The sequence below is a fragment of the Dipodomys spectabilis genome, unplaced genomic scaffold (assembly GCF_019054845.1).
Source record: "Dipodomys spectabilis isolate Male_0828 unplaced genomic scaffold, ASM1905484v1 ptg000227l, whole genome shotgun sequence".
NCBI lineage: Eukaryota > Metazoa > Chordata > Mammalia > Rodentia > Heteromyidae > Dipodomys > Dipodomys spectabilis.
In genome coordinates this window covers 3263147-3289800 of record NW_024870904.1, presented here as the reverse complement: position 1 = coordinate 3289800, position 26654 = coordinate 3263147, and the positions used below count along the sequence as shown (strand labels likewise).

At 38.3% G+C, this 26654-nt stretch overlaps 1 protein-coding gene across 1 annotated transcript; it reads left to right on the top strand.

Annotated features, from left to right (window-relative positions):
- Positions 1 to 203: 203 nt before the first annotated feature.
- LOC122123322 (zinc finger protein OZF-like) lies at positions 204 to 13438 on the top strand. Its single transcript, XM_042697675.1, has 2 exons — positions 204 to 359; positions 12032 to 13438. The coding sequence occupies exons 1-2, from the start codon at positions 204 to 206 to the stop codon at positions 13436 to 13438; spliced, it is 1563 nt and encodes a 520-aa protein (XP_042553609.1).
- The last annotated feature ends 13216 nt before the right edge of the window (positions 13439 to 26654 follow it).

Here is a 26654-nt window from a genome sequence, read left to right as displayed (position 1 = left end):
CATTTCTAAGTATTATGTTCATTGTACTAGTAGAAATAGAATTTACTTCCTACATTATTTTTGAATTGTTCAATGATCACAGAGTAAGTCTCATTATTTGTTATACAAATATTATATCCTCTTCCTTCATTCATCTCAATGATTGACTGTTCCAGATGCTGAGGTAGAAGGTTCAAGTATAGTATGGTATTCAGGGATAGATTATGGTTCTGACGTCCTCTGGAGGAAAAGGTGAACGAATGGAAAACATGGAGCTCATGCATAACACTTCTAGAATTCCTTTGGCAGGAGATGTGGTGCAACCCTCATGGGTTCCACTATGCCCGGAGATTCCTGTGGTTGCCATGATCCACCCCCATGTAGGGCATGTGGATTATGGAGAGCCTGTGGATTTCACATCTTGTTTACTGTTGTACTGGTAGAAGTCTCCCAGTATGCACTCCATAACTGGGCTCAAGGAGTGACGTGATCAGTGGTACCTTGTTGGCCCCCATGTTTGTCAGCCTGTTTCGTAAAGCTCACCCTAACCTCTGCAACTGGCTGCTGCTGAGGCCTTTGGACTAATGTCTCTCTCCATCCCATACCTCCGTATCAGAGACATGTCCTGTTTCATGGTTTTGTATCATTTACTGTGCAAGGTTGTGTTATGTATCCATATATGCTGTTAGTAGAGGTAGGTATGGTTTTCAAGGGTGGGGTAGTTTTTGATGCCTCTAGCAGGAACAATTGTGTTCTCACTAACTGCATAAATACTCTGAGATTACTATGCAATCACCTTAACTTATGTTGCCTGTTCAGTTGATATAAACATTATGGTATAATAAGTTTGGGTCTCTGTTTGCTATTGAGGTTTATAGGGTCTTAGCCATTGCTGCAGATTTTTTGGAATATTGGTTGCCAGCATTTTTGCTATCCTAAATGTTCTTGCTAGTGCTACTGCTTCTGCTGTGAACCTTATCCAAACCATATATACAGCACAATATGTTAATAGTTTGGCTTGGTATGTTTCTGGTGCCCTGGGATGCAGGTGGGCTTGGATAAGATTGTGATATGTTTTATGATTTGGAAACAACAATGATGTATATTGATAATCAAGTAGATGTGCTAAAGACCCGGTTAAAAATGATGTGACATGCTAATGGTTAGTACGCCTGTGTTATCCCTCAATATGATATGGGCCAATATCCAGTGACATATTTGAGGAATCTGGACCTTTGATAATTTTTGGGGGGGGAGGATCTGGTCATAGGGTCTGAACTCTGGGCCTGGGCGCTGCAAGGCTAGCGGGCTACCACTTGAGCGACAGTGCCATTCTTGCTTTTTTCTTTTTGCTTATGTGGTGCTGAGGAATCGAACTCAGGACCTCATGCATGCAAGGCAAGGGTTCTACCACTGAGCCACACTGAGCCACCTTCCCAGCCCTCCTTTGATAAATTAAGGTTAGACATTAGGCAGCTACAGGGTCAGAAATCTGATATTGGTCACTCCACCCTATAGGTAGCACACCCTGCAGACTTAGCTGCATCAGTTCTCCATTATCTGCAGGGATTCAACCTGGGGAATAGCACTCCTTTTTCCATTTCTTAGGCATTTTCCTGTTTCTTGTTTTCGTATTCCTTTTTCTTCCATTCTTATTGAGATGTATGATCTGCTGCATTTTCTAGGCTCAAGCTGATAGACATTTGCTCAATTTACAAAATAAAAAGGAGGATTTGTTGCAGACTCAGAGGTGCAAGGACTGTCAAGGTGTGAGCAAAAGCTCCACAACCATGGACTGCAAACTTCAGGGCTGCAAGTACTTGCCATTTTCATAGGAGGGAGTGTTCCTTTGAGCTTCTGGGCCTGGGGCCTTACCTGTAGGAGTTTGGTGGACAAAGGTTGAACTAGAATGAGAAAGGATGCATATGATCTGCAGTTGTTGCCACATTGAGTCCTAGAACAATGTGATGCAAGAACTGGACAGATATAGAAAGTGTCTATAGCTAAGGATATTGCAGAAATAAAGAGAGATTCATCACTGGCCTCGTCTCTGTCTCTTCCATTATCATCCCCTTGTTTTTCTGGAGCACTGCTGGTGTTGTGGCTGGCCCAAGCAGTGGTAGTATGCTTACCTAGCATGCATGAAGCCCTGGTTCAAGTCCTCACTACCTCATACACAGGAATGCAAAATGTGGAATTGTGGCTCAAGTAGTAGGATGCTAGTCTTGAGCAAAAGAAGTTCAGTGACAGTGTCCATGCACTGAGTTCAAGCCCCAGAGTTGGGACATAAAACACAAGAAATGCAAGTTGGGTGCTGGTTCCTCATGTCTGTAATCCTTGCTGTTCAATAGGCTGAAACCTGAGGATCCCAGTTCAAAGTCAGCCTGGCCACCAACATGTGTGAGACACTTATCTCCAGTGACCACTAGAAATCCAGAAGTGTGTTGTGGCTCACATGGTAGAGTACTTGAGCTCAGAGATGGTTCCCAGGTTCAGAGTACAAGTGCCATGAACGACCAAAAAAAAGAAAAAGGATAAAAATATAAGTAAATGCATCAGAAATACAGGCTTGAACAATGAAAACTACACTTCACATGTAGTCTTGGAAGTACTCCAATTCTTTCTGATCCTTTTCTCCTTGCCTCTCAGGAATTTACTTTTATAGAATGAAATTAATTTTTCTTTATATTATTAGAGGTGCTTTTAAGTTGAAGTCTATAAATCCAAATATGCCCTTTGAGTTCCATTTTCATGAGGAATAATTCAGGTCCAAAAAGGAGATATAGAAAACCTATACACTGGAGACCTAAAACCAGGCATGAAACTTTCCAATCCAAACTATCTCAATTATATTGTATGTAAAGGATCACCAAAAATCACAATAAATATTTAAGAGACAAGTATAGGATCTCTGAATATGAGAGAGGGAGACTGTTGCAGACCTTGGGGTGCCTGCCAGGAGCAGGCAAACTGTGAACAAAGGCTTCAGGGCCTTTGACTCCCACCCTCAGGGTTGCAAGTCCTTGCCCTTTCTTGGTTTGAGGAAGTGTGTGTTCTAGCTGTTTGGCCTGGGGCTTTAAGTGAAGGGAGGCTTTGGTGGAAAAGATAGATTGAAGTAGAATGAGGAAAGGTGTGTGCTGTTTGCACTTTTTGGCACAGTGGGCGTAGACCAATATTACACAAGCATTTGAGAAATATAGCAGAATTGTGCCATCAGCCATCTCTCTGTCTCCTTAATTATTATCCCGTTGGCCCACAGAAGTCTTACTTGTGCTCTGTACGACTGTGGCAGAAGGCAAAGATTTATTCCACAGCTTAATGGATAAGGTCTGAGAAGACAAGTCAGAGGTCCCCTAGATATGTAGCCTAAAGCTACTGAGAGGAAGTTTTAGGATCAGAGAAGAGGTAAGAATTCTAGAGATTTTCACATGCAAAATGAGAAGACAGAAGCAGACTGGTTTGTAAATGATTAAGATTCACATCAACATAGCCTAGCCTAAACTTCACTCTTCTACTCACCTGCATTCAATCTGACCCCCAAACCACTCTCATTGTAGGAAAATCAGGGAAATGTGCCATGCTCTTAAGAATCCCTGTGAGGAAACTTTTCACTAGTTACCTGAAGAAATTATTAAAGGAAATCCAAGTAGAGCACAGCAAATGCTCACAGACAGTGACCAAGCTCTGAGTTGAAGCCTCAGGACCAACAGCAAAAAGACATAAAACCTTTAAATGAAAAGCAAAATTCAGAAACAGCCAAAAACTCATTTTCATTTAATAGATAGATTGGGGATTTTCTGGAAAAAGTAATTGTTTGATTTTGCAAAATTTAAATCAACACAAGGATTATGATGCATATCCACATAACCATCTTCTTATTCTATGCCAGTGTGTAAAATTACACTAATGGAAAATGACCCGTTATAAATTCAGTGTCTATGAGTACGTTTGTAAGATGAGAGGGGAGGTATTAAACAATGTAAAGCAAAACAGAGATATAATTTACACTCAGCAGAACACAGGCATAGAACAAAAAGAAAGGTATGAGAAACAGTCTCATAACCTCAATTTCATTATTAGAACTAAGTACCAAAAAGTCAATGCATCCAATTCTCCCCATATATATCCATTTTCTGGTTGGTCTTACAATATTTTACAAAGGAAACAGTGGTTTTGAAGAAGAAACTCACCTTAGCTCCCACAGCAGGGAGAGAAAAGTCCCAATGCATCCAAGCACTCTTCTGACCAGAGGTGAAGCAAGGTGGCGCCGAGCATCATGGGAATTGTAGTCTCCTTGGAGGGCTTTCGGTTTGAAAGTCCTGAGTTGTTTTTGTTTTTGGAGGGCGGAAGTGGAGCAGAGATCTTTTTGGGCATGCGTCTCCCCGCCCCCCTTGGGCATATTAAGTCGGACCCTTCTGGATTCTTTCCCTTTGCTTGCTGCTGGAAGTGCCCTGAAGTAAAGTTCGCCTTCCATAGGTGGGAGCCAGGAGGCAGGCGCCCAGCTCTGCGCAGTGGAGCTTGGGAGCTGTAACTTGAAGGAATCTCAAGCTTTGGAACTGATGTTAGGTAGGAACTGTGGGATTGCTGCTGGAGTCTATCCTCCGCTGGTTTCTTTTTCTGGTTCTGTTTTTTTTGGTCATTGGTGGGGCTTGAACTCTGGGCCTGCAAGCAATGTTCCTGAGCTCGTCAGCTCAAGAGGAGAGCTTTATACTTGAGCCAAAGCACCGGTTTTCCCCTCCATGCTTTTCTCCAGTCTGGGGTTGATAATTTGCTTGAGGTTCAGGAGTTTGTGCTGCCATTAGCTTCTGGGCCAGAAGCTGCAAGAACCTGGTTCCCAAATGTCTGAGAGCAAGCTGGGTGATTCTGAAGACAAGGAGAGCCCAAGAGCTGTGCATTTGTACTCCAAGACCAAGGGATTCTTCTATTAATGCATGTGACTTTATTTGCTTTGCCCAGGTGGGAGAGGAGTACAGGAAGAATTCTAGTGAAATTGTGAGATGTATGCCTGCCTTGAGTCCTCTTACATGGAAGTTGTATTTAGGGCTTCTGTGTTGTTTCTCCTAGAGATATTTTAATCTTTTTGGCTTGAGGTTTTAATCTCCTGGCTTGAGTTCACAGATGTTTGTTCACCATCCTGTTTCTAGAGACAGTTGTATATGGGATATTGGAGTATTGAGTGTTGGTCCTGTATTTTTAGGAATGAAGCCTAGCAATGTTTGAAGCAGAGCACCCTATGAATAAGAATCTCCATCCTAAATGGACAGACCTTTTCAATTCTGAGAAGCCCAAAAGGGAAGAAGCAGAAAAGCACAGGCAGGGGAAGATGCTGCTAGCTTCCCTTGCCTTATGCAAAAATTGTTGCTACTTCCCTAAGCACCAGATTCACGTGGTACTCTTTCCTACACCACTCTCACTTTGTGTTGTTGCAAGATTTAAGCTAATTTCTAGGAGTCGTGATGAGCTGGCTTGAGGAATAACCCAGAGGCTAGTTATCAGAGGGTACCTGAGGCTGTGGTTTGGGAAGGTGGGGTAATTGTTATGACTGAAAATATCTATTCATGTAGTAATCCCTAATCCTCTTCTTACTAATTTATTCAGCCTGGGTTACCACTATAATTTTTAGTATGTATTCATTGAAACTTATCTTAAATGTCCCATCTATGGATTTGTTAATGCTAGCTCTAATGTGTTGGCTGTGCCTCGTATTTCAGAAAGTGTTGGTCGGGGACATTTGGCCTTAAATGAAAAATCACAGAAGAAAACTTGAGGTAACATGTTTTACTCAAGGTTGTATGCTTTGTAGGTGATGATTATCTTCAGGTGTGTCACTCCTATATGGAGTATTTTATGTTGTATCTTTAGGATGGCCAAGGATCTTCCCATGACTGTTTAGGAAAATGAACATTAGGGACTTCTCAAACCTGGGTTTACCTCATCTTTACTCATGTTCCTTTGGCCAAAGCATGTTAAATGGCAAATTGCAAATCATTGCATATGTTTGCAATGGATACAGTGAAATGTACCATTGGACAACCATTATTGAAATAGTATAACACAAGAAATATATTCTGTACATAGTTTCCTCTGTAACTTTGGGTGAAAACTACTGAGTTACATCATATATGCTTTCCATGATGTTTAAATATGTAAATGAATGAGGTAGAAAACAAATTCCAATGGATTCCTAGGATACCTTTGCATTAAAAAAAGCAGTTCCTACATCCCGAAGTATATTCAGTAAAAATAGTTTCAGTGGAAATGTGATATGTTTTTGCTTTCAGTTATTCAATATTTTTTGTAGGAACATTCAATTTTATAAATGTAGTATGTACATGAACAGAAATTAGTTGGTTTAATAATATCTATCTACCAGGAAATGGACTGGATTTGTATTTATTGTAGACTTTAATCCTCTGCCTGAGACATTAAAGATTCTTCTCTTATAAGAACTCTTTGCCGTTTTCCAGCCCATGTATTATGTTGCAAGAGGAAATTCTGGGCCGAAAGTCTCACAGATTCATTTCTGAATTCGTCATTTGTCTTGTATCCCAGCCATGCTTCCAGAATCTTCTGCTCATTGTCAGCAGCAAGACAAAATGAATGGATCTCTGGTGAGTTGTTTTTTTTATTTCTCATTTTGTTTTATTCCATTATATGAACCTAAAGATGTTCAAGAATTTAAAACAATTCCAACCACACAGATTCAGCCTCAGGAACATATTCATATGGCTTATAGATTATCAGATTAAGATTGCTTGTAGGTTTAGCAGATTAAATGGTTATATTCTTTCTAAGTTGAATGCAGATTGGCTTCAGAATGTCTAGGTTTCATCTTCTCATAAAATGTAATCAAATCTGTTATTTGATGTAATGACACTGAGCAGGTTTCTTCTCATGAAAGGTGGATAGCTTGCAAACAGATCACATCCTCATGAGCAATGTTAAACTATTTCAATGAAATTTTCTTGGAATTGCTGAAATAGTGTTATGGACAGACACACATTCATGTGTTGTTATGGAGTGATTAGCCTATATGTACTTAAATTACTCTCCATATATAGTACTTGGTCGACTTCATGGTCTTCGTCTTACTTGAAACTTAGGATATATTTGTTGCTAAACTTTATGGTCTTTCTACAAATTCCTGTTTGTTTTCTAAAGTATCCTCACAAAATTTCTTTACTCTATTTTCTCTCTCTATTTTTGATTTTCTACTCACTAGTGTTGGTTATTTTTCTCTTTCTCTCTCTTTGTATCTATCTTTCTATCAATTTTTTCTTACTTTTCTCATTCCCTCTTTCCTCCATATGTGTCTCAGTTGTTTCTTTTCATCAAATGATCTATCTGGGAACTATTTTTTCTTAGTGATCAGTTTTACTTTGCTGACATGGCTCTTAGGTTTGACATTTTCCTTACCCATTGTATAGGAAAATTGTTCCCTAGAGAGTTCTACAGGATTCCAGAAACAAAATTAGAAAATCACAAAAACATAAACAGATAGACTTAGGGAAAACCAGGGTTCGGAAGGCTCTCTGGCACTTGGTCCCTTGGTGCCAGCAAGCAAGCATAGTTCCTTGAGTGCACACAGGGAAGATTACCATTGATAACATGCAAAAATGACGTATCTATTTTAGTAGTACAATCAGAGCCACAACAGGTTGTGAGGAAAACATGTTTCCTAATGTCCTGAGACAGAAGACTGGCTCCCAGATAAAATGCCTACATGAAGTTCACCTTACCTAGCCTTGAAGGTGAACAGCAGCTCAGTTTCAGATGCTATCTTTCTATCTTTCCAACAGTAAGGAAAAGGCCTGCCCTCCAGTCTCTTAACCCTCTCCAGAATTCTCTTTTAACCCTTCTGTGGCCAGCTCTCAATGTTCTCATTGCGGTCAGGCTGGAATTCCAACCTCTCAAACCTTTTCCCCCTTCAGCTCAACTTCAGAGTTCCCCACAGAAAAGTATTTCCTTCGCCCAACTTATACACTACAAGAAAATCAGTTTTCTCCTGATTCGGTTATCTTTGGTCTAACTTCATTTGATGTGGTATTTGTTTTGTCTTTCCTTCCCACTACTTTTGAATATTTTAATTCACTGCCAGTATATGATAGGAACTGGTTTTGATAAAAAAAAAAATACAGTGACAAGGTGTTCTTTATTAGAAATATCACTTGTTGCAAAATCTCACGGATGATTTCTCAGGAATTGATTTGGATCTCTGAGAAATTTTGCGATTAACTAACACAAGTGGAAATATATCCTTAGGGATCTACTGGAGAAATGACTCAGAAATATGTGACACATTGGAGCATTTGTTCATATTCATCATTTTTGTCATATTTAGTATTCCTTGAGCTTCTATATATTTTCCTTCACCTTCCATGAAGTCTATTAAAATGAAAATATTGTAAAGAATATTGTATTCCCCTTCCACATATATTTTGTATTGTAGAATGTAGGCAAAGTTTACAAAACTTCATGGTAGCAGTTCTTTTTTACATAGGATGGAAATATCAGGGTATCTGTGACCACTTTTCAATATTTAGTATTTAAACCAAACATGGTTAACCTAGGGTATTTTTATGTGTGAACTCAATTAAATCATATATGGGCAAAATAAATCATTAGCTACTTTCTGGAGTACTGTTAGTATTTTTGAATATTCATGTGGACACTGCTTCTCATAGGTCTAGTAATATTCTATGTTCTGTATTTCATGTCATATCCTGAATGTGTTCTGCTTGCTTATGAGAGTACCTGTTAATAGAAAGTCAAAATAGGATTTAGGGTGAAGCAGTATATGTAAATGCAGAAAAAATATTTGTTTAATTCATTGTTACCCTTATATGTACTAAAATTTTATCAAAAAATGATAATATAATTTTTCAGACACCTCCTTAGACTTATTGTTGTCATGCCAGATTATTGTCTCCTTAGAGTTTTTATCTTGTCTCTATTGCTAGCAGCAGAAATGTGTTTGCATGCAATAGGGAAACTGTAATTTTTTATTGGTCTTGGGGCTTGAATTCTGGGCCTGGTTCTTGTCCCTCAGCTCTTCAGGTCAAAGTGAGTGCTCTACCACTTGAGTGACAGTGCTACTTTCAGTTTTCTGGTGGTTTATTGGAGATAAGTGTCTCATGGACTTTCCTGCCTGGGCTGGCCTTGAACCTAGATCCTCAGACCTCAGCCTCCTCAATAGCTAGGAGGATAAGCCACCAGTGCCCTGCCAATCTGTGTGTTTTAATGACCAGGTTTATATATTGTCGAATATTTCTAATTTGCTATTTAATTTTCCCAGTGAATAGATAACACAGCAAGCTGCAAACATTTAATGTAAGACAAAAGCATACCTGCAGCATAATGAAATTCCTGATTGGAATTCTCATGACCTAGGTCTAATTTCTTGATGGAAATGTGCCATTACAGAAGCTGATGTCATTTGATGATGTGGCTGTGTACTTTACATGGAAGGAGTGGCAGGATCTGGATCCTGGTCAGCGGACCCTTCACAGAGATGTAATGCTGGAGACCTATAGCAACCTAATGTCCTTGGGTGAGCAAAGGTCACTTTTTCTTGGAAGATCAAGTGCTTTTATTTTAGTAGACATTTGACTGTTTATGTTATCTACGTATAAGATTCCAGTCCATTCCCAGCTAAAAACTGCTAGTATAAAAGCCAGCCAAATTGAGGTCTGGGAGCTTGGTGTTGTTTGCCTTTGCACTACTGCATGAACCACAACTCCATTTTGGCTTTTGTTTTAGGGTATATTCTGGGTTTCCTTGCCCAGGTTGGTTTCAAGCCTGCCACTTCAGATCTCATCTCGTCAATGAAGGATTAAAGTTGTAAGCCTTTGAACCATAACATTTTCTAAAAACAAACAAACAAAAAAAAAAACACTAAAAAAGATTCCAGTCCATGGGAAGTGTCATTTCTTTGTAAGGGAAACTTCAACTTCATTATATGTAACTCAAGAGCTAATTTTATTTTCAGTCTTTAAGATTTCTAATCAATTTTGGACAAAAGTTCTAAACTATGATCCAATAATAGGAGACTGACTTCCCAGACTTGGGGTAATTATTATAGGTGGATCTACAGTCTAGATAAAATATACATTACTACTGACAGTATGATCTGGAAATCAGTAGGTGAAAGTGTGTATTTGTAAGCCAAACTTGACACAGAGTTTAGTGCATCAAGATTGGAATTCTAGATACTCTGGAGGCTGAAATCTGAAGATTTTGGTTTGAAGCCAGGAACTGTGGAAAAGTGACCATGAAACTCTTATCTCCAATTAACCATTCAAAAAGTAGAATCATAGGCAAGACTCAAACTAGTAGAATGCTAGCTTTGAGCAAAAGAGCTGAGTTCAAGCCACACAATGCCACAATAAACTCAAAGCTGGGGGCAACTCCACCATGGAGTTATTAAGAATAGAGAAACCATGGGCTGGGAAGATGGCTCAGGGATAGACAAATTCCCTTGCATACTTGAGGCCCTGTGTTCGATATCTCAGCACCACATAAGCAGGGAAATAAAGCTAGAATTGGTGTTGTGGCTCAAGTGATAGAGTGCTAGACTTGTGCTTAAGAGCAGAGAGACAGCTCCCAGGCCCAGAGTTCACGCCCCACAACTCGATGGCCCCCCACAAAAACAATTGAGAAACCAGATTTAGGAGCAACCTTGTGAACAGGATGTCTGCGACCTTACATTAATGATGACCCAGCAAGAGCAATTGTTCTCCACTATTTCTTATTCACAGGGCACTGTGTTCCTAAACCTGAATTGATTGTGAAGCTGGAGGAAGGTGCAGAACCATGGATAAGAGAAACCTCAGACAAGAATTTTACAGGTTGGTTAAAGCATCTTGAATAGTGATGATGGATCCAGAGCCCAGTGGGTCTGTTTATATTGAGCGGTATGGAGCAATAGTATTCCTAGTGCCTCTGAGTCATGTGTGGCAGAGAACTAGGTGATCCTTTGTCTCAAGGAATTGTCAATCCAGAATTCACATGGAGACACACTGAATTTGGTGTGCCAGTGTAGGCAGTGTTAGCAATTCCCTTTTTCTGTAGAGAAGTCATTCATAAAGAGAAAAAGAGAATAAGAAATGTAGAAAGGAGATCTCATTTTCTTTTAAACTAGTATTATGCAGGTAGGAGGAAAATAGGAGTATGCTAGGGCTGCTATCCTCTGATGGGGACAATTTCTTATCAGTGGTGCTGGGCATAGAGGGTGATTCAGAATGGAAGCATTAAGAGTATGGAGATGAATAATTTCAGGAAATATTTCCTGGGAAAACATATAATAATCTAAAATACAGAAAAACATTATTTTGCACTGTAAAATGTCAGTACTACTTTCTTAATTACTACATTGCAGAGAAATGTATATATTCTGCATAAAGCAATGTTTTGATATTTGAAAATCTAGTAAGAAAATGTGAGGAAATATCGTTATCGTAAGGAATTTGTGGGATTCATTTATGTTTTTGTCTATTTTTCTATTATTCATTTTAGATGTCCCAGAAATGGAGGATGTGATTAGCACCTGTCAGGAAAGTCACAATAAATATCTCTCTGAAGTAGCAGTCATGAAACTAACCCAGGGAAGGAAAAAGTGAGACTTATAAAAAGTTTTCATTTGAGCTCCATACAGAAGTCAGAATTGATTAAGAATAATGGGAACTCCTTAGGGATGAGGATAGAAAAGGTCACTGGGTGTCAGAAAATGGGTGTTTTCAGTGAACCTGGTAAGATGTGTGCTGCCTATAGTCCTCATGTGTCTTCTGTAGTTGAAGAATATAAACAATGTGAAAAGTCACACACTGTTGTCCCTCAGAGAACACACACAAGAGAGAAACCTCATGAATGTAACGTGTGTCGAAAGTCTTTCACCAAGAAATCAAAGCTTACTGTCCACCAGAGAACACACACAAAAGAGAAACATTTTCAATGCAACATTTGTGAAAAATCTTTCACCTGCAAGGCATATCTTACTAGACACCAGAGAACACACACTGGAAAGAAAATTTATGAATGTAACTTAGGTGGAAAGTCTTTCTCCTGGAAGTCAACTCTCACTGTCCATCAGATAACACACACAGGAAAGAAACCTTTTGAATGTAACGTGTGTGGAAAGTATTTCATCCAGAAATCAAAGCTTACTGTTCACCTGAGAACACACACAAAAGAGAAACCTTTTGAATGTAACATTTGTGGAATGCCTTTCTCCTGCAAGGCATATCTTACTAGCCACCAGAGAACACACAAAGGAGAGAAACCTTATGAATGTAACATGTGTGGAAAGTCTTTTACCAAAAAATCAAACCTTACTGTCCACCACAGAACACACACAGGAGAGAGACCTTATGAATGTAACCTGTGTGGAAAGTGTTTCACCCAGAAATCAAATCTTACTGTCCACCAGAGAACACACACAAAAGAGAAACCTTTTGAATGTAAGATTTGCGGAAAGTTTTTCACCCACAAGGAATATCTTTCTACCCACCAGAGAACACACACAGGAGAGAAATTTTATGAATGTAACTTGTGTGGAAAGTCCTTTACCAGGAAGTCAACCCTCACTGTCCATCAGATAACACACATGGGAAAGAAACCTTATGAATGTAATGTGTGTGGAAAGTCTTTCACCAAGAAATCAAAGCTTACTGTCCACCAGAGAACACACACAAAAGAAAAACCTTTTCAATGCAACATTTGTGGAAAATCTTTCACCTGCAAGGCATATCTTACTAGCCACCAGAGAACACACAAAGGAGAGAAACCTTATGAATGTAACATGTGTGGAAAGTCTTTCGCCAGGATGGCATACCTTACTGTCCACCAGAGAACACATACTAGAGAGAAACCTTATGAATGTAACATGTGTGGAAAGTCTTTTACCAAGAAATCAAAGCTTACTGTCCACCACAGAACACACACAGGAGAGAGACCTTATGAATGTAACCTGTGTGGAAAGTGTTTCACCCAGAAATCAAAGCTTACTGTCCACCAGAGAACACACACAAAAGAGAAACCTTTTGAATGTAAGATTTGTGGAAAGTTTTTCACCCTCAAGGAATATCTTTCTACCCACCAGAGAACACACACAGGAGAGAAAATTTATGAATGTAACTTGTGTGGAAAGTCCTTTACCTGGAAGTCAACCCTCACTGTCCATCAGATAACACATATGGGAAAGAAACCTTATGAATGTAATGTGTGTGGAAAGTCTTTCACCAAGAAATCAAAGCTTACTGTTCACCAGAGAACACACACAAAAGAGTATCCTTTTGAATGTAACATTTGTGGAAAGTCTTTCACCTGCAAGGCATATCTTACTAGCCACCAGAGAATACACACAGGAGAGAAACTTCATGAATGTAATGTGTGTGGAAAATCTTTCATGCAAAAGGGTAACCTTACTGCCCACCACAGAACACACACAGGAGAGACCTTATGAATGTAACCTGTGTGGAAAGTGTTTCATCCAGAAATCAAAGCTTACTCGCCACCAGAGAACACACACACAGGAGAGAAACCTTATGAATGTAACACGTATGGAAAGTCTTTCACCAAGAAGTCATACCTTACTTGCCACCAGACAACACACACAAGAGAGAAACCTTATTAATGTAACATTTGTGGAAAGGCTTTCACCTGGAAGTAAAACTTCACTGTCCATCAGAAAACACACATGAAAGAAACCTTATGAATGTCATATGTGTGGAAAGATTTTCAGCTAGAAGCTACACCTTACTTTCCACCAGAGAGCACACACAGGAGAGAAATTTTATGAATGTAACCTATGTGGAAATTCTTTCACCCAGAACATACACCTTTATGTCCATCAGAAAAAATCCCACCAGAGAGAAATGTTATGTATGTAGTCGGCATGGAAATTCTTTCATCTGGAAGGCAAACCTTAACATCCATCACAGAACACAAGGAGAGAAACCTTATGAATGCAACCAGTGTAGAAAGACCTGGAGTTCACAGCTTAACACACATAAGTTGATTCACACAAATGAAATAACTTAGGATTGTACCAAATGGGGAAAGTCTTTGATCTGTAAGAAAATTGAAATTGCAATACAGAACCAATACAACATAGAGACCTTATGATATAGCTGATGTGGAGTCCTCCAACTACAAGACACAGCTCAGAGTATATCACAGAACACCCAAAACACACAGAAACACAGACACATACTCTCACACACAAAGAGGAGAGAAATCATATGTAGGAAAATATGGAAAGGTTTTCAAGAAAAAGTCCTAACTCAGTTTCCATCAGAGAACAGACACAGATGAGAAAATACAAATATATCAAATGTGGATAGTCCTTTACTAAGTATTCATAGATCCAAGTTCATATAACACACAGCAGAGAAATCTCAAAAATATTACTAATGTGGAAGGTCTTTGACCTGAAAGGAATATCTCAGTGTTTATGAGAGAACTGACTCACATAGGAGAAAAGAAAGTAGTGAATACAACATATGTGAAATGACTTTCAATCAGAACTGAGTCCTCATCATATGTGAGATCATACACAGGAGAGAAATTATGAGTATAGAAAACATTTTGCCAGAAGTCACATCTGTACAGGTATCAAAGACCTGGACACATGACAGAATTTCTGTAAATATAAACATGAGAGGAAGTCTTTCAACCTGAAGCCAACCTTCAGCAATTATTAAAATATTCACCCAGGAAAGAAACCCAATGTAGGAAAATCTTTGTCAGAAAACCTCTGTAAATTATACAGAGAAATTCTTCATGGCAGAGGTAAGTTAGGGGTGATGGGAAACCATTCTTCACTCTTCAGCTCTCTTTGAGCCAACATTTGTCATTATGTTGAGTGTGGATGGTGTCCTTCAATATTATCCAAAGCATGTAGAAACAACCAGTCTCGACAAATCATTAAGAAATTGAAATAATTCACTTGTGTCTTTTATACTAAGGAATGGTGTGTCAAGGTAATTTGTAAACTCCTCTTAGAAATATGAGTTCTAGCCCTTTGGGACTGGATTCAGATCATCTCCAACATGCTTATGGGAACAATAGATGAGTAAATACTGTTAGGATTGGAGGCAAGAACATGAGAACAACCATATTTCTACTGCTCCCTTAAGTCTCCCTCTGTATGTGTGATCCATGCGTTATAGTACAAATGACTTACTTATTCCAGTTCAGTTTTTGAATGGAAGATCTAAAGGAAGATATTAGTCCTTATTGCAGTACATACATAGTAGTAAAGTTTTTCTCATAGGGGTAACAATGCTCAAAAGGAAATGTATTCATGACCTAACTCATAATGGTATAACCAATCTGTACAGTATGTTTACAATAAAATATATATTTAAAAATATGATAGATTAATAAAGCCTAGAATCTGCATTGTGCCTTGGGGGAGAACCCCAAAGTGTCTTCAGTGCTTGCTCTTTTCTTTAATTAATCATTGGTGATGAGCAACTTGTGATTGATTCACTCTTAGCCTATATAGTTGTTCTGCTGAGCAAGCTATTACAAAACACCAGTGTGGATGATGTGTCGCACCTGTGTTATCTCATAGAGGGCCAAAGTGGATAGGACATCAGGGGAAATAATTGAGCACACAAAGATATTGATCAACCTCTCACAAAAATTGAAGTTAACAAAAGAATAAAACCATCTGCCACTTGAGTTACAGCATCACTTCTAGGCCCTGAGAGGAAGGAAGGAAAGAAGGAAGGAAAGAAAGAAGGAAGGAAGGAAGGAAGGAAGGAATGATGTGAGAGAGGGAAAGAGGAAGGGAAGGAATGGGGAAGAAGGAAGAAATAAACTTTTCAAAAGAAGAATGTTTAATTTTTGGTGAATGTGAGAATTATTGTTTCAGAGGTGGGGCTCACGAAAAATGGCTTTTACAAAAGTTAATTCTTGAACTGTTCACAAAATTATAAGGAGGCTGTAACATTTTATAAATTGACTTAATATTTCAAGAATATTAAGTAAGGAGGTCAGGTGTGTCTGGTGCCCTATTGGGCACATGGTGGATGGTGGGGTCTGGCATCTTGTCTTCATGCAGGGGCAAGGAATACCCCCTTCATCACTTGCCACCCAACTGATAGGTGTCGCTGGTTCCCTGAAAGCAGGGGTGAGAATTTGGTTGATATGTTACTCAATCTCTTAGTCCAGTGACTTGGACTGGAATTTCCTGTAGACCTCCCTCCTGCTTAGGCCCTATTTAGGCTGGACCAGCAGTGGCACTAGATGCTATGGTACATGTCTCTGTGATCATGTCCTGTGTCCTGTCTCCTGGCTTGTCTCTGGTCATCATAGTGTGCCAATTCAGCACTCTTTTCCTGCTGATTGGTTTCTTGGTGTTTTTTTAATTCTTTTTTTTTTTTCCTTTCTGTCCTGTTAGCAAGCTGTCTGTTTGTGGACTGCAAGTCCTTGTTACAACAGGCTGCTTGCAGACTGCTAGCTGTGTAATAAACACTGCAGTATTCCATCTTCCATAATAATTCCATCTTCCAAATGTACTGTCTTCTTTTACAGAAACACAAAGGTTGACCTAAATTTAGAATTTCTAGAGCCAAGGTAGATGCCACTGTATAGTTATGTAATTAAAGATATCCATGAGGCATTCAGAAAAAATGTCTGTAACATCAGAAAGTGCTTAATTAGTAAACCAAGACCAAGACTCCATATCCTATATAAGCCAGTCATTCTACATATGTCCACAGCTGTTTTGTTACATGAAGGGCTCTATTTTCACACTTTCATGAAGAAATGTTTTTGTGCCAATATGAGGTCTTCAACTCAGGGACTGAGTTGAAGCCAACGAGAGCTCCTAGGAATCTAAAAAGCTAGGAATCAAAGCATGAGCCCTGTGGGCTGTTCTGAAGAAATCTCTCTCTGCGAATAAGAGGTTTCATTTAGTGCTTCACCTCAGGCTTCCTGTACCTTCAACAATTTTAATTGTTCAAAGAGAATTCTTAAATCCTGGCCAGGATTCCATTTACAAGATAAGGACAGTGGACTTCACATTGCCAGATTTAGCTAGGTTGCTAGCTTATCCCCTCCCCTCACACTGTTCACCCATCTGCTTATCTACTGAGGCCTAGTAAAGAAGAAAAAAATAGGGGGATTAGGAGGCCCTTGGCCTTTCTACTTGTACCATACACACACACATACACAAACACCAGCTATTTGGATATAGTTCATTCTCCCATTTTTACAAACTGGATGCTTTCCGATAAAGGATGGTTCATGGACCGGAGTCCCTTCTACCTAGGCCTGTCATATAGCTGTCATTAAAACTCATGAACCAACATACCACATTCAAAGTAGCCCTGATGATAACATTTTATTTTTGATTTTATCACTTTTGTTATTATCATTTGGCTAATACTTTTGCTGGAGCTCAAAATTTAAGGGACTTGCTGCTCACTGAATTGGTAAAATACCTTTTCCTTCTTTTAGTTTAAAATCAGCAATTAAAAATGAGCAATTACAGTCCCTCGTGTGGAATCTTAGCTACTCAGGAAGCTGAAATTACAAAGGTAGTATTTGTAGGCCATCCCATGCAAAAGCTTCATGAATATGGTATCTTAGCCAAGAAAAGGATGGATCTGGTCATATGTGCCTATCTTGTTTGCTACTTGTGATATGTAATTATTACAATTAGTGTGTTGAAAGGCCCAGACAAAGAAACAAGACCCTAAGGTGAAAAATCAGAGATAAAAAAGGGCATCTGGTATAGAAGGTAAAGGAAGCCTCACAAATTTTTGCCTCTGAATTCAACCTGAGGACCACTAATATGATCTGTGAAAACAATGCATTCTTCCAAATATTTTGTGGAAGAATTTGGATGTGGTTTACAGAATGATAGGTAAACAGACCTTTACTGAGATTGCAAAAGGACCTTTGCATATGTCTATATGATGTTATGAATTTTATATCCTATTCTGTGGAAACCATGAGTCCTGCTTGGATCAAGTAGTTAAGATCTCCTGATCTAATGGGGCACTGGTGCTTCACATCAGAATTCTTAGTTGCTCAAAAATATGAGGTTTAAAATCACAATTGAAAGGCCAACTAGGTAGTAAAGGCTGTGAGACTGTTATTGCCAATTATCATGAAATTTCCCACAATTAGTGCTGTGAATCATGCTGATAGGTTGTCATCACATTTGTTCCTTTATTACAAAATCTGAGGGACAGTACCCAGACCCTGAGTAGAAAGAACTCCAAGGCCAGGGAAGATATTTTGTAAAAATGGGTTCTTTGGCCTTCATGCAGGAAAGTTTCCAATCCTATAGAAACCTAAAATACTCCATGGGATATAGTCATTGTCCCTCAATTGAAGTTGATATTGAAATGTCTTATAAGCGTGGGTAATGATAAATTGTCACAAATAATTTGATACCTGTTGTCATGTGAATGCACATGCACATACCTTTATGTTTCTGAGTAGTTCATAGTTCCTTGCAGAGGTTCAAGTTACTATGTAGGACAATGTGGTCCACATCTGTAAGGTGTGGAATTAGACATTCTAAGAGAGATCTCAACATCTAAACTGTGGCCAAATATTTCAGTATACTTGAAACAGGATCATAAGAAAAGGGGTCAAGTAGTGATCATTTAAGATCCCAGAATACCAATATATTTGAACGAGAAGACAATGGTGTTCTACTGTGTGCACACAAATGTAAGAGAAATACTCTTTTCAGTCTGTTCTGTCCAGATGTGCAGAAGCACTTTTGCTGTTCTTCCCTTATGGACTGCAATTTATTTCAAGGCCACTCCCAGGAGTGAATGACAGGATATTTAGTTTCAGCTCATTCTAAATGCTCCTATGTCCTGAGAAGAGAAGTGGTGAACCATGACTTGGCTACATATCCACCCTAGACCTAATCACTAAGAGTGGGTTAAGTTATATAATTTTTCAGAATGTCAACGGTCCTACCACAAGGTTCATCCTGTAGCAATATCCAAAGTTAGGCTTTAGAAAATTCTGCCTTTGTTCAAAGATTTCAACTCTAAATTAGATTATTTTCAATAGCCATTCATTGAATGTTACTGGATAAAGTATACAAACATAGTCACATCTATGTTACAGAACATTGTGATATCATCAGCAGGGGCAGTTCATACGAGCCAAAGTCATGACCCTGAAGAGTCTGCTCTCCAGAGATCTAAGTATTTAACCAAAACCCTCCAGTTCCCAAGCAATCATGACCCCAATGAGAGAGCAGGATGTTAGGTGAATCCTTGTTTCTTCTTGAGGTTAACCTGGAATGATGCACTTCAGAATGACTGGAAATGACAGAAGCTGGGATACTGAACACAGTCGGTACTGAACAAGGCTATCATAGGATTTTCATTAGAACCTCAGGGACCACACAAGGCCTCCTTCCATTACCTTGAGCACTTATATCTTTATTGTTGTCCACCTCTAGGCCATTTTTCCTCCCATAATTAGCATAGTATTAGGTGTACATTTTTCTTGCTCCTTTGAGAAACATCTTACCCTAACCTCTCTTTTCGTTTTCCTCAATGAATTGTGAAGATCTTTTAAATATTTTTTTGTTCAGGTTTCTTGATCAGAAACATCCTTGTATGAAGTCCCTGTTATAGAGTTGTCAGTACTTTGAGAAGTACTAACAGCTAACCATCTTTTTTTCACTTGTCAATGGGGTTGAGCAAAACCAAGCCAAATCTTCATATGTGCATTCTAACTTAAATGTTTGTTACCAAAAGTTTGATGTGGAGACTTCATCAGGTGTGTTGGAAATTGGTTGGGCTCATAGTCTAAGCCAGAACTCAAAATGGAAGGTACAGGAAAGAAAAGATTGGTAAGGAGCCAGCCGAGGAGAGGAGCACAGTGCCAAAGTCTTCATGCAATATGCAAACCTGGCAAGCCCCTTGGGACAGGAGTAAGGAGCCCAGATCAGGGCCTGTGCTACCCATCAGTACACCACCAGCACCACATGGCACATCTAGCATGGGACATGGTGTGCCCAGGTTTCAGGAGGGCTGACTGTTGACACAGGGACCTGTTAGTCAAGTTAAGCCAGTGGCCTAATGTAATTGTCTTGTCTTATGTAGATGATACAATTGCTGTGGACAAGAAGAATTGGTAGTAAAACTATTGTCTGATGAACTAGTTAAAATTCTTCAGGATATTTGTGTGTGTGTGTGTGTGTGTGTGTGTGTGTGTGTGTCCTAAGAAGAAAACAAATTGAAAAGTAGTTCAGAGAGAACTAAAATGACAGGAGTGTCAGACTTAAGTCCTCACCAAGATAGATCCATTGCAATCACAACCAATAAATGACCTGTGGGACAGTGCCCAGGCCCAGAGTTCAAGCCCTACGACCAGCCCCCCCCCCAAAAAAATTACTCTAAAGGTGATATATACACATACACATCTGTACATCTATGTATATATACATATATACATCTATGTATATATACATTATTTGTGTATATATATATATGTATATATATATATACACACATAGATGTATATATGTATGTCAAAGTTACATAAGCCAGGTATTGAATTCATTACTTGATTGATTACTCGATTGATTTCATTGATTTCATTACTTATTGAACAATATGCATTTTTGCACAATTCCAACCACTTTTGAAAAGTAGCATTTATTTCCATATAAGCCAGTATAATATACCAATATTAGGTATTGATCTTATTGTCTGGGTACTGTCCCTGGCCATTTTATCTTAAGGATCTATCACTGGAGCCATCTATCAATTTCTACCCCTGGATTTTTAGGTGATTAATTGTAGATAAGAGTTTCATTGACTTTTCTGAAAGGGCTGGATGAAATCTCAATCCTCAGGTCTCAGGTTTACTACCATGAGACACTTGTGTCCAGCACCTTTAAATATTATTATATGCACTATGTTATTTGTGGTATGTTTTTTTTTTCATTATTCATGCAGCTTGATCTCTGGGCCTGGGCTCTGTCCCTCAGCTCTTCAGCTCAAGGCTAATGCTCTACTACTGAACCCACAGCACCACTTTCAGATTCTTCTGTTTATGTGGTGCTGAGCAACCTAACCCAGGGCCTCATGCATGCAAGGCAAGCACTCTCCACTGAGCCAACTTTCCAGCCCCTACAGTAGCATTTTCAAAGGAATATATTAGGCCTTACATATTTGTTTGTTGCACAGATTCAACAAACCATAGAACGCAAAGACTTGCCAAAGTAGGGCACCTATAGTAAACATGCAATCTTTGAAAAAACTGGCATTATCCTATGAACAATGCGTTGTAACAACTATTTAGTAGGATTTAAGTTGTAATAGGTATCAGAGGTGATTTACAGTGTATAGAAGATTGTCTGGAGATTATATTAGAGGTGATTTGCATGGTATAGAACGATGTGTGCAGGTTACATGAAAGCAAACTAAGAAATACATGTCAGATGAGACAAACATAATAAATAGCAAAGTAATCACTAAAATGAAACCATGTTAATATTGTAAGATAAAAATAGTAAATATATCAGGTACTGTCTGATTTGAACAGAAGAAAACATACTCAAAAAACTCAATAAGCCAAACAGACATACATTAATTATCAAGAAATAAAATTAAATCAATATAAACATACCATATGCAACAATCATTATTGAAAAATACAAGTAGTCATAATATGAAAGGAAAGGAACCTCAGCACAAATTGTGTTACCACAGATACGGAGCATTGATAATAACAAGCAAATTATAAATCTGTATAACAAAAGTTCTATTCTGAAAAGTAAAGTCTACAAAGACATGATTAAAAGGACAAAGAATGATAATTTCTTTAATCTATCATTATGATTGGAGAAGTAATATTCCTCTTAATGACTGTATAACTAGACAAATGGTCAGTAGAAACACACACAGGGATAGCATTATCTTTACTAAATGCTGTTTATAAAGCACTATGCACTTATATTTACCAAGACAGACACACTGACAATAGATCTGAAGACAAATTGTCTAGAAATCAGTATGACAAATAAATCTATGATAAGAATACAAAAAAATCCAACAATATGTTTCTAATAATCTAACAGTAAAATAAACAGAAGGGAACTAGAATGAATATGTACAAATATATGTATGCTATCATTGTGATTTATTAAAGAGAGCTACTTTCTTACTTCATTTGTGAAATAAAAACAATTGCTTTCAATTATGTATGGTGTATTCACATGTATAGCTTCTGGTGGGTGTGGCAGTCATAGAATGTGAGGGAAAAGGGTGATGAAAATAAAATATACAACTCAAGAGTAGAGATAAGAGGGAGAGATTGGGAGAGAATGAAGGCATGGAAGACACTGTATGAAAGGAAGGGTATTTTTTACCTCACTCATGACATATCTCTCTATACATCACCTCCATAATAAGATTAAATTACATTAATTATAAAACAATACCTCCAGAATTAACGATCTGCTTAGTGAAGAAAATCTACCACAGGTAGAACAGGTCCAGTTGTTAGAAAAACAATACAACACTTAATTTGAAAGATAAACTATTTCAGTTTAGGTTGCAAAATAACTCTACATAAACCAGAAACAATAAACTATTTCATTGTAGTATCCAATTAAGTGTTAATGTTAAATGTTGAAGTAAGAAAAATCAAGGCAAGTACTTCTTGCTCAGACTGTCATTTTAGCCTAGCTACTAAGGAGGAAACTGAGGTCTGCAAGCCAGCCTGGATAGACAACTCAAACTAAGCAGCTAATGAACAGGTTAGAGGTATGGCTCAAGTGATAGTGCCAACAGTGAGTGAGGAAGTTGACTGACTGTGAGACCTGCAGTTCAAGCTCCAATAGTAGCTCAAGAAAACCATGAGGTATGTTTATTACTGTGTTTCTAAGTTAGAAAGTCTTCATCTCAGATATAAAGGGAAAAGAAGATGAGTGGAGGAGGGCGAGAAGGGAAGCAAAAGGTCAGGAAAAAGAAGGAAGAAGAGAGGACAAGAGAGTAGTGGAGTGGAGGGGAAAAGAGGAAAAGGGAAAAGAAGAGAAGAGAGATGGGGAGAAAAGTTTCATGGCATCAGATTTGACAGTAAGTGGTCTGGGAAGATTGCTCAGTGGTAGAGTGCTTGCTTATCATGCATAAGGCCCTGGGTTTAATTCCTCAGCACCACATAAACAAAATGTTGGAAGTGTTCCTTTGGTTCAATCTGTAATGTACTCACCTTGAGCTGAAGAGCTGAGTGACAGCACCCAGGCCTACAGTTCAAGACTCACTGCTGAGAAAAAAGAAAAGAAAAAAAAATAAAGCAAGATTTGGCAGTAACCCCATAAATAAAACTCCAAAACTACCTCTTGAAAAAAACAAACAATGTGAGTCTCTGGTGGATCACACCTGTAATATTAGGTACTCAAGAGGGTGAGATCTGAAGATCGGGTCTCAAAGTCAGCCTGGGCAGGTATAGCTGTGAAACTCTTACTTCCAGTAAATCACCAGAAAACAAGAAGTGGTGCTGTGGTCAAAGTGGTAGAGTGTTAGTCTTGAATTTAAGAGCTGAGGGACAGTGTTCAGGCCCAGAGTTCAAACCCCATGACCTACAATATATAAATAAATAACTAATAAATAAATACAAATGAAAACCTTGTATATTGAAAAGCACTACCAATAAAGGGAAAAAAGCATGTATGTGAGAAATATTTGCATATATCTCTAAATGGATTGCTAACCAATATGAATTAGAAAATATAAAGAAAATCCTTCAAGTAACCCAGACAACAAAATCTAATTTTAAAGTTGCAAAAAGATTGAAGAGATTTTTCTAAAAATGACATACACATGTAGTACATTAAAATATGAAAGTAGTTTAATATCAGTAGTCATGAGAAAAATTCAAATGAAAATTCCAATAAAATAACATTTGATACATGCTAGTATGGACATAGTTTTAAATAAAAACAACAAAAATACTCCCAAAGTCTCAAAAAAGCTAGGAAAGATGTGAAAAGGATGTGAACCTTGGTGCATTTCTGTCATGTATATAAAAATATCAAAGGTGAAGCCAGGTACCGGTGGTTCACACCTGTAATCATATCTACTCAAAAGGCTGAGATTTGAGGATCACGGTTCAAAGCCAGCATGGGCAGGAAAATCCGTGAAACTCTTATCTCCAATAAAACCACCAGAAAACCAGACGTGGTGCTGTGGCTCCAGTGGTAGAGTGCTAGCCTTGAGCTAAAGAGCTGAGGGAGTACGGCTCAGGCCCGGAGTTCAAGCCCCCTGTTCGACCTAACAAACAAACAAACAAACAAATAATCTATCAAAGATGGTACGAAGAGTCCTAAAAAGAACTAAACATAGAATTATATAGGAATATGGTCCAGCATTTCTATGCTTGTGTGCAACAGTAGATAAAGCAGGGAGTACAACAAATGCTTGGAGAATCACTTCTCAAACTCTACTCACAAGAAGCAAAACATTGAAGCATGTAAAACAACAAAGGAGAAAACTTTACTACATTTTATGGCAGGGATGAACTTTAAGTAAAATAAGCTAAATAAAACACACCAATCATAAAGGAACAGCCATGGTATAATTTCCCTTACTGAGCTTCCAAGGATCAACAAACTTGTGGAGCCCAAATGTAGGATGATTCCAGAGACTGGGATAGAGAGGAACAGGAGCTGCCTATTAAATGATCAAATAGCTTCACAGATGGAAGATGAAAAGTGTTGTAGATGGATGGATGGAATGGCTTCACAACAGTGTGGCCCAGTGTTTTATCAATGAACTCTACACATAAGAATGGCTAATGTAGCCACACACAGTCTGAAACACAACTATTCTCCCTGGACTTGGGAAACTCAAGACAGATTATTTGCCAGCCTAGGCTACATAAAAAGATGAAGAGCTTGCTTGGAGGTGGGTGGGGAAGTGTAGTGGAGGAGATGGGAGGGCCGGGATGGTAGGGGAAAAACAAAGGAGAAGGCAACAATGCTTAATAAGAAATGTACTCATTATCTTGCTCATGTAAGTGTAACCCCTCTGTATGGTATTTTCACAATAAATAAACTTACTTAACAGATAAGAGCTTGCTGGACTACATAGCAAGACCTATCATCCAAAGAAACATGGAAAAATCAAATTTTGGATTCTGTGAAGACATATGGGTGACAAACATATCTATTTTATCTACTAAAATAACAAACAAACTGAAAGTGTTTGAACACATGCTCAAACAGTGTTTAGTTGGAAATACACACTACAAATAGCATTAATAACAAACACACATGGACAAAAATACAAATTATTATAATCTGTGTAGGTTTTGCAGATGATTACACTGACTATTGCTCAAATGTGTCACATATTCCTGAACCATTTCTTCCACTAGATTCCCAAGGATACATTGCCACACATGCTATTTAGTATTGAAGTTCCTGAGATTAAAGTTTACTACTTGGCATATGTATGTCAGAATTTTCCATTAGTGATATTTCCAAAACAAAAACCATAGTCACTGTATGTTTATTTTCACAACCAGCTTCTATGTTATAATATCAGTGAAAGCAAATATTCAAGCAGAGCAAGAAGAAAAAGGAAAACTGCAGGAACCACATCAAATGAGGTTAAACCAGAGAAAGATAATAGAATCTGGAAACTCAAATTATTTTATGTTTAGCAACAATTTTCCTGTATAATGAGTAAGAAAAATGTCAATTCTAAGAGCCATGTCACCAAAAGAAAACTGATCAGTAAGAGAATCTACTTCCCAGATAAAACATTTGAAGAAAAGAAAAATTAAGAGACAAATGGAGGAAAGAGAAGCAGAATGAATGAAAGAGAAAAAGAGACAGAGAAAAATAGACAACAAGAGAAGAGAGAAATAAAGCTAGTGAACTCACATGGTGGTGTCTCATGCATGTAATCCTAGCTACTCAGGAGGCTGAGATCTGAGCATAGAGGTTCAAAGCCAGCCCAGGCAGGACCATCTGTGAGACTTGCATCTCCAATTAACCACTAGAAAACTGGAAGTGGTGATGTGGCACCAGTGGTAGAGTACTAGCCTTGAGCTGCAGAGTTTAAGTATAGCGACTAGGCCCAGAGTTCCAGACCTACAACTGAAAAAAAAAAGAAGAAAGAAGGATGGTAAAGGGAAACAAAGGAGGAGGCAACAATGCATGATAAGAAATGTACTTACTATCTTGCCCATGTAATTGTAACCTCCCTGTATGGTATTTTCACAATAAATAAATGTAATACAAAAGAAAGAAAAAAAGCTAATAAACATGAAAAATAGAATGAATTGGGAAAATAGGAAAGAGAACTCCTATGAGAGCACCATAGAGAAAAACAGAGATTTCTATAAATACCATCAAACTTAGCCTAAGTTTCAAGTAAAACAAAGACCACAAAGCAGTCCAAGAGTATTTACAGAGATTAATGGAAGTACTTATAGCTCACTCAGTCCTGTAGGATATTTGAAGTTATGTTTGACCACACTATTTCAGCAAATCCAGTAAAATTTCATTAGGATAGTTTAATATTACATATGAGGATGTGATGTCAGACCAGTTGCTAGCCATCCTTCACCTTCTATGAGAAGTCATCTCCTAGGTGTCACTGAATCACATAACTAGTGGGACAACTTTCTCTCACACTAGAAAAAGTAGAAACAAATTGAAGCATATCTGC

What these genes read in the sequence shown, in the direction of transcription:
- LOC122123322 (XM_042697675.1), top strand. Translation starts at nt 204, where the DNA reads ATGGTTCTGACGTCCTCTGGAGGAAAAGGTGAACGAATGGAAAACATG. An exon ending in TTGCCATGATCCACCCCCAT is followed by an intron (nt 360 to 12,031) that starts GTAGGGCATGTG and finishes TTAGGTGGAAAG; the next exon opens with TCTTTCTCCTGGAAGTCAAC.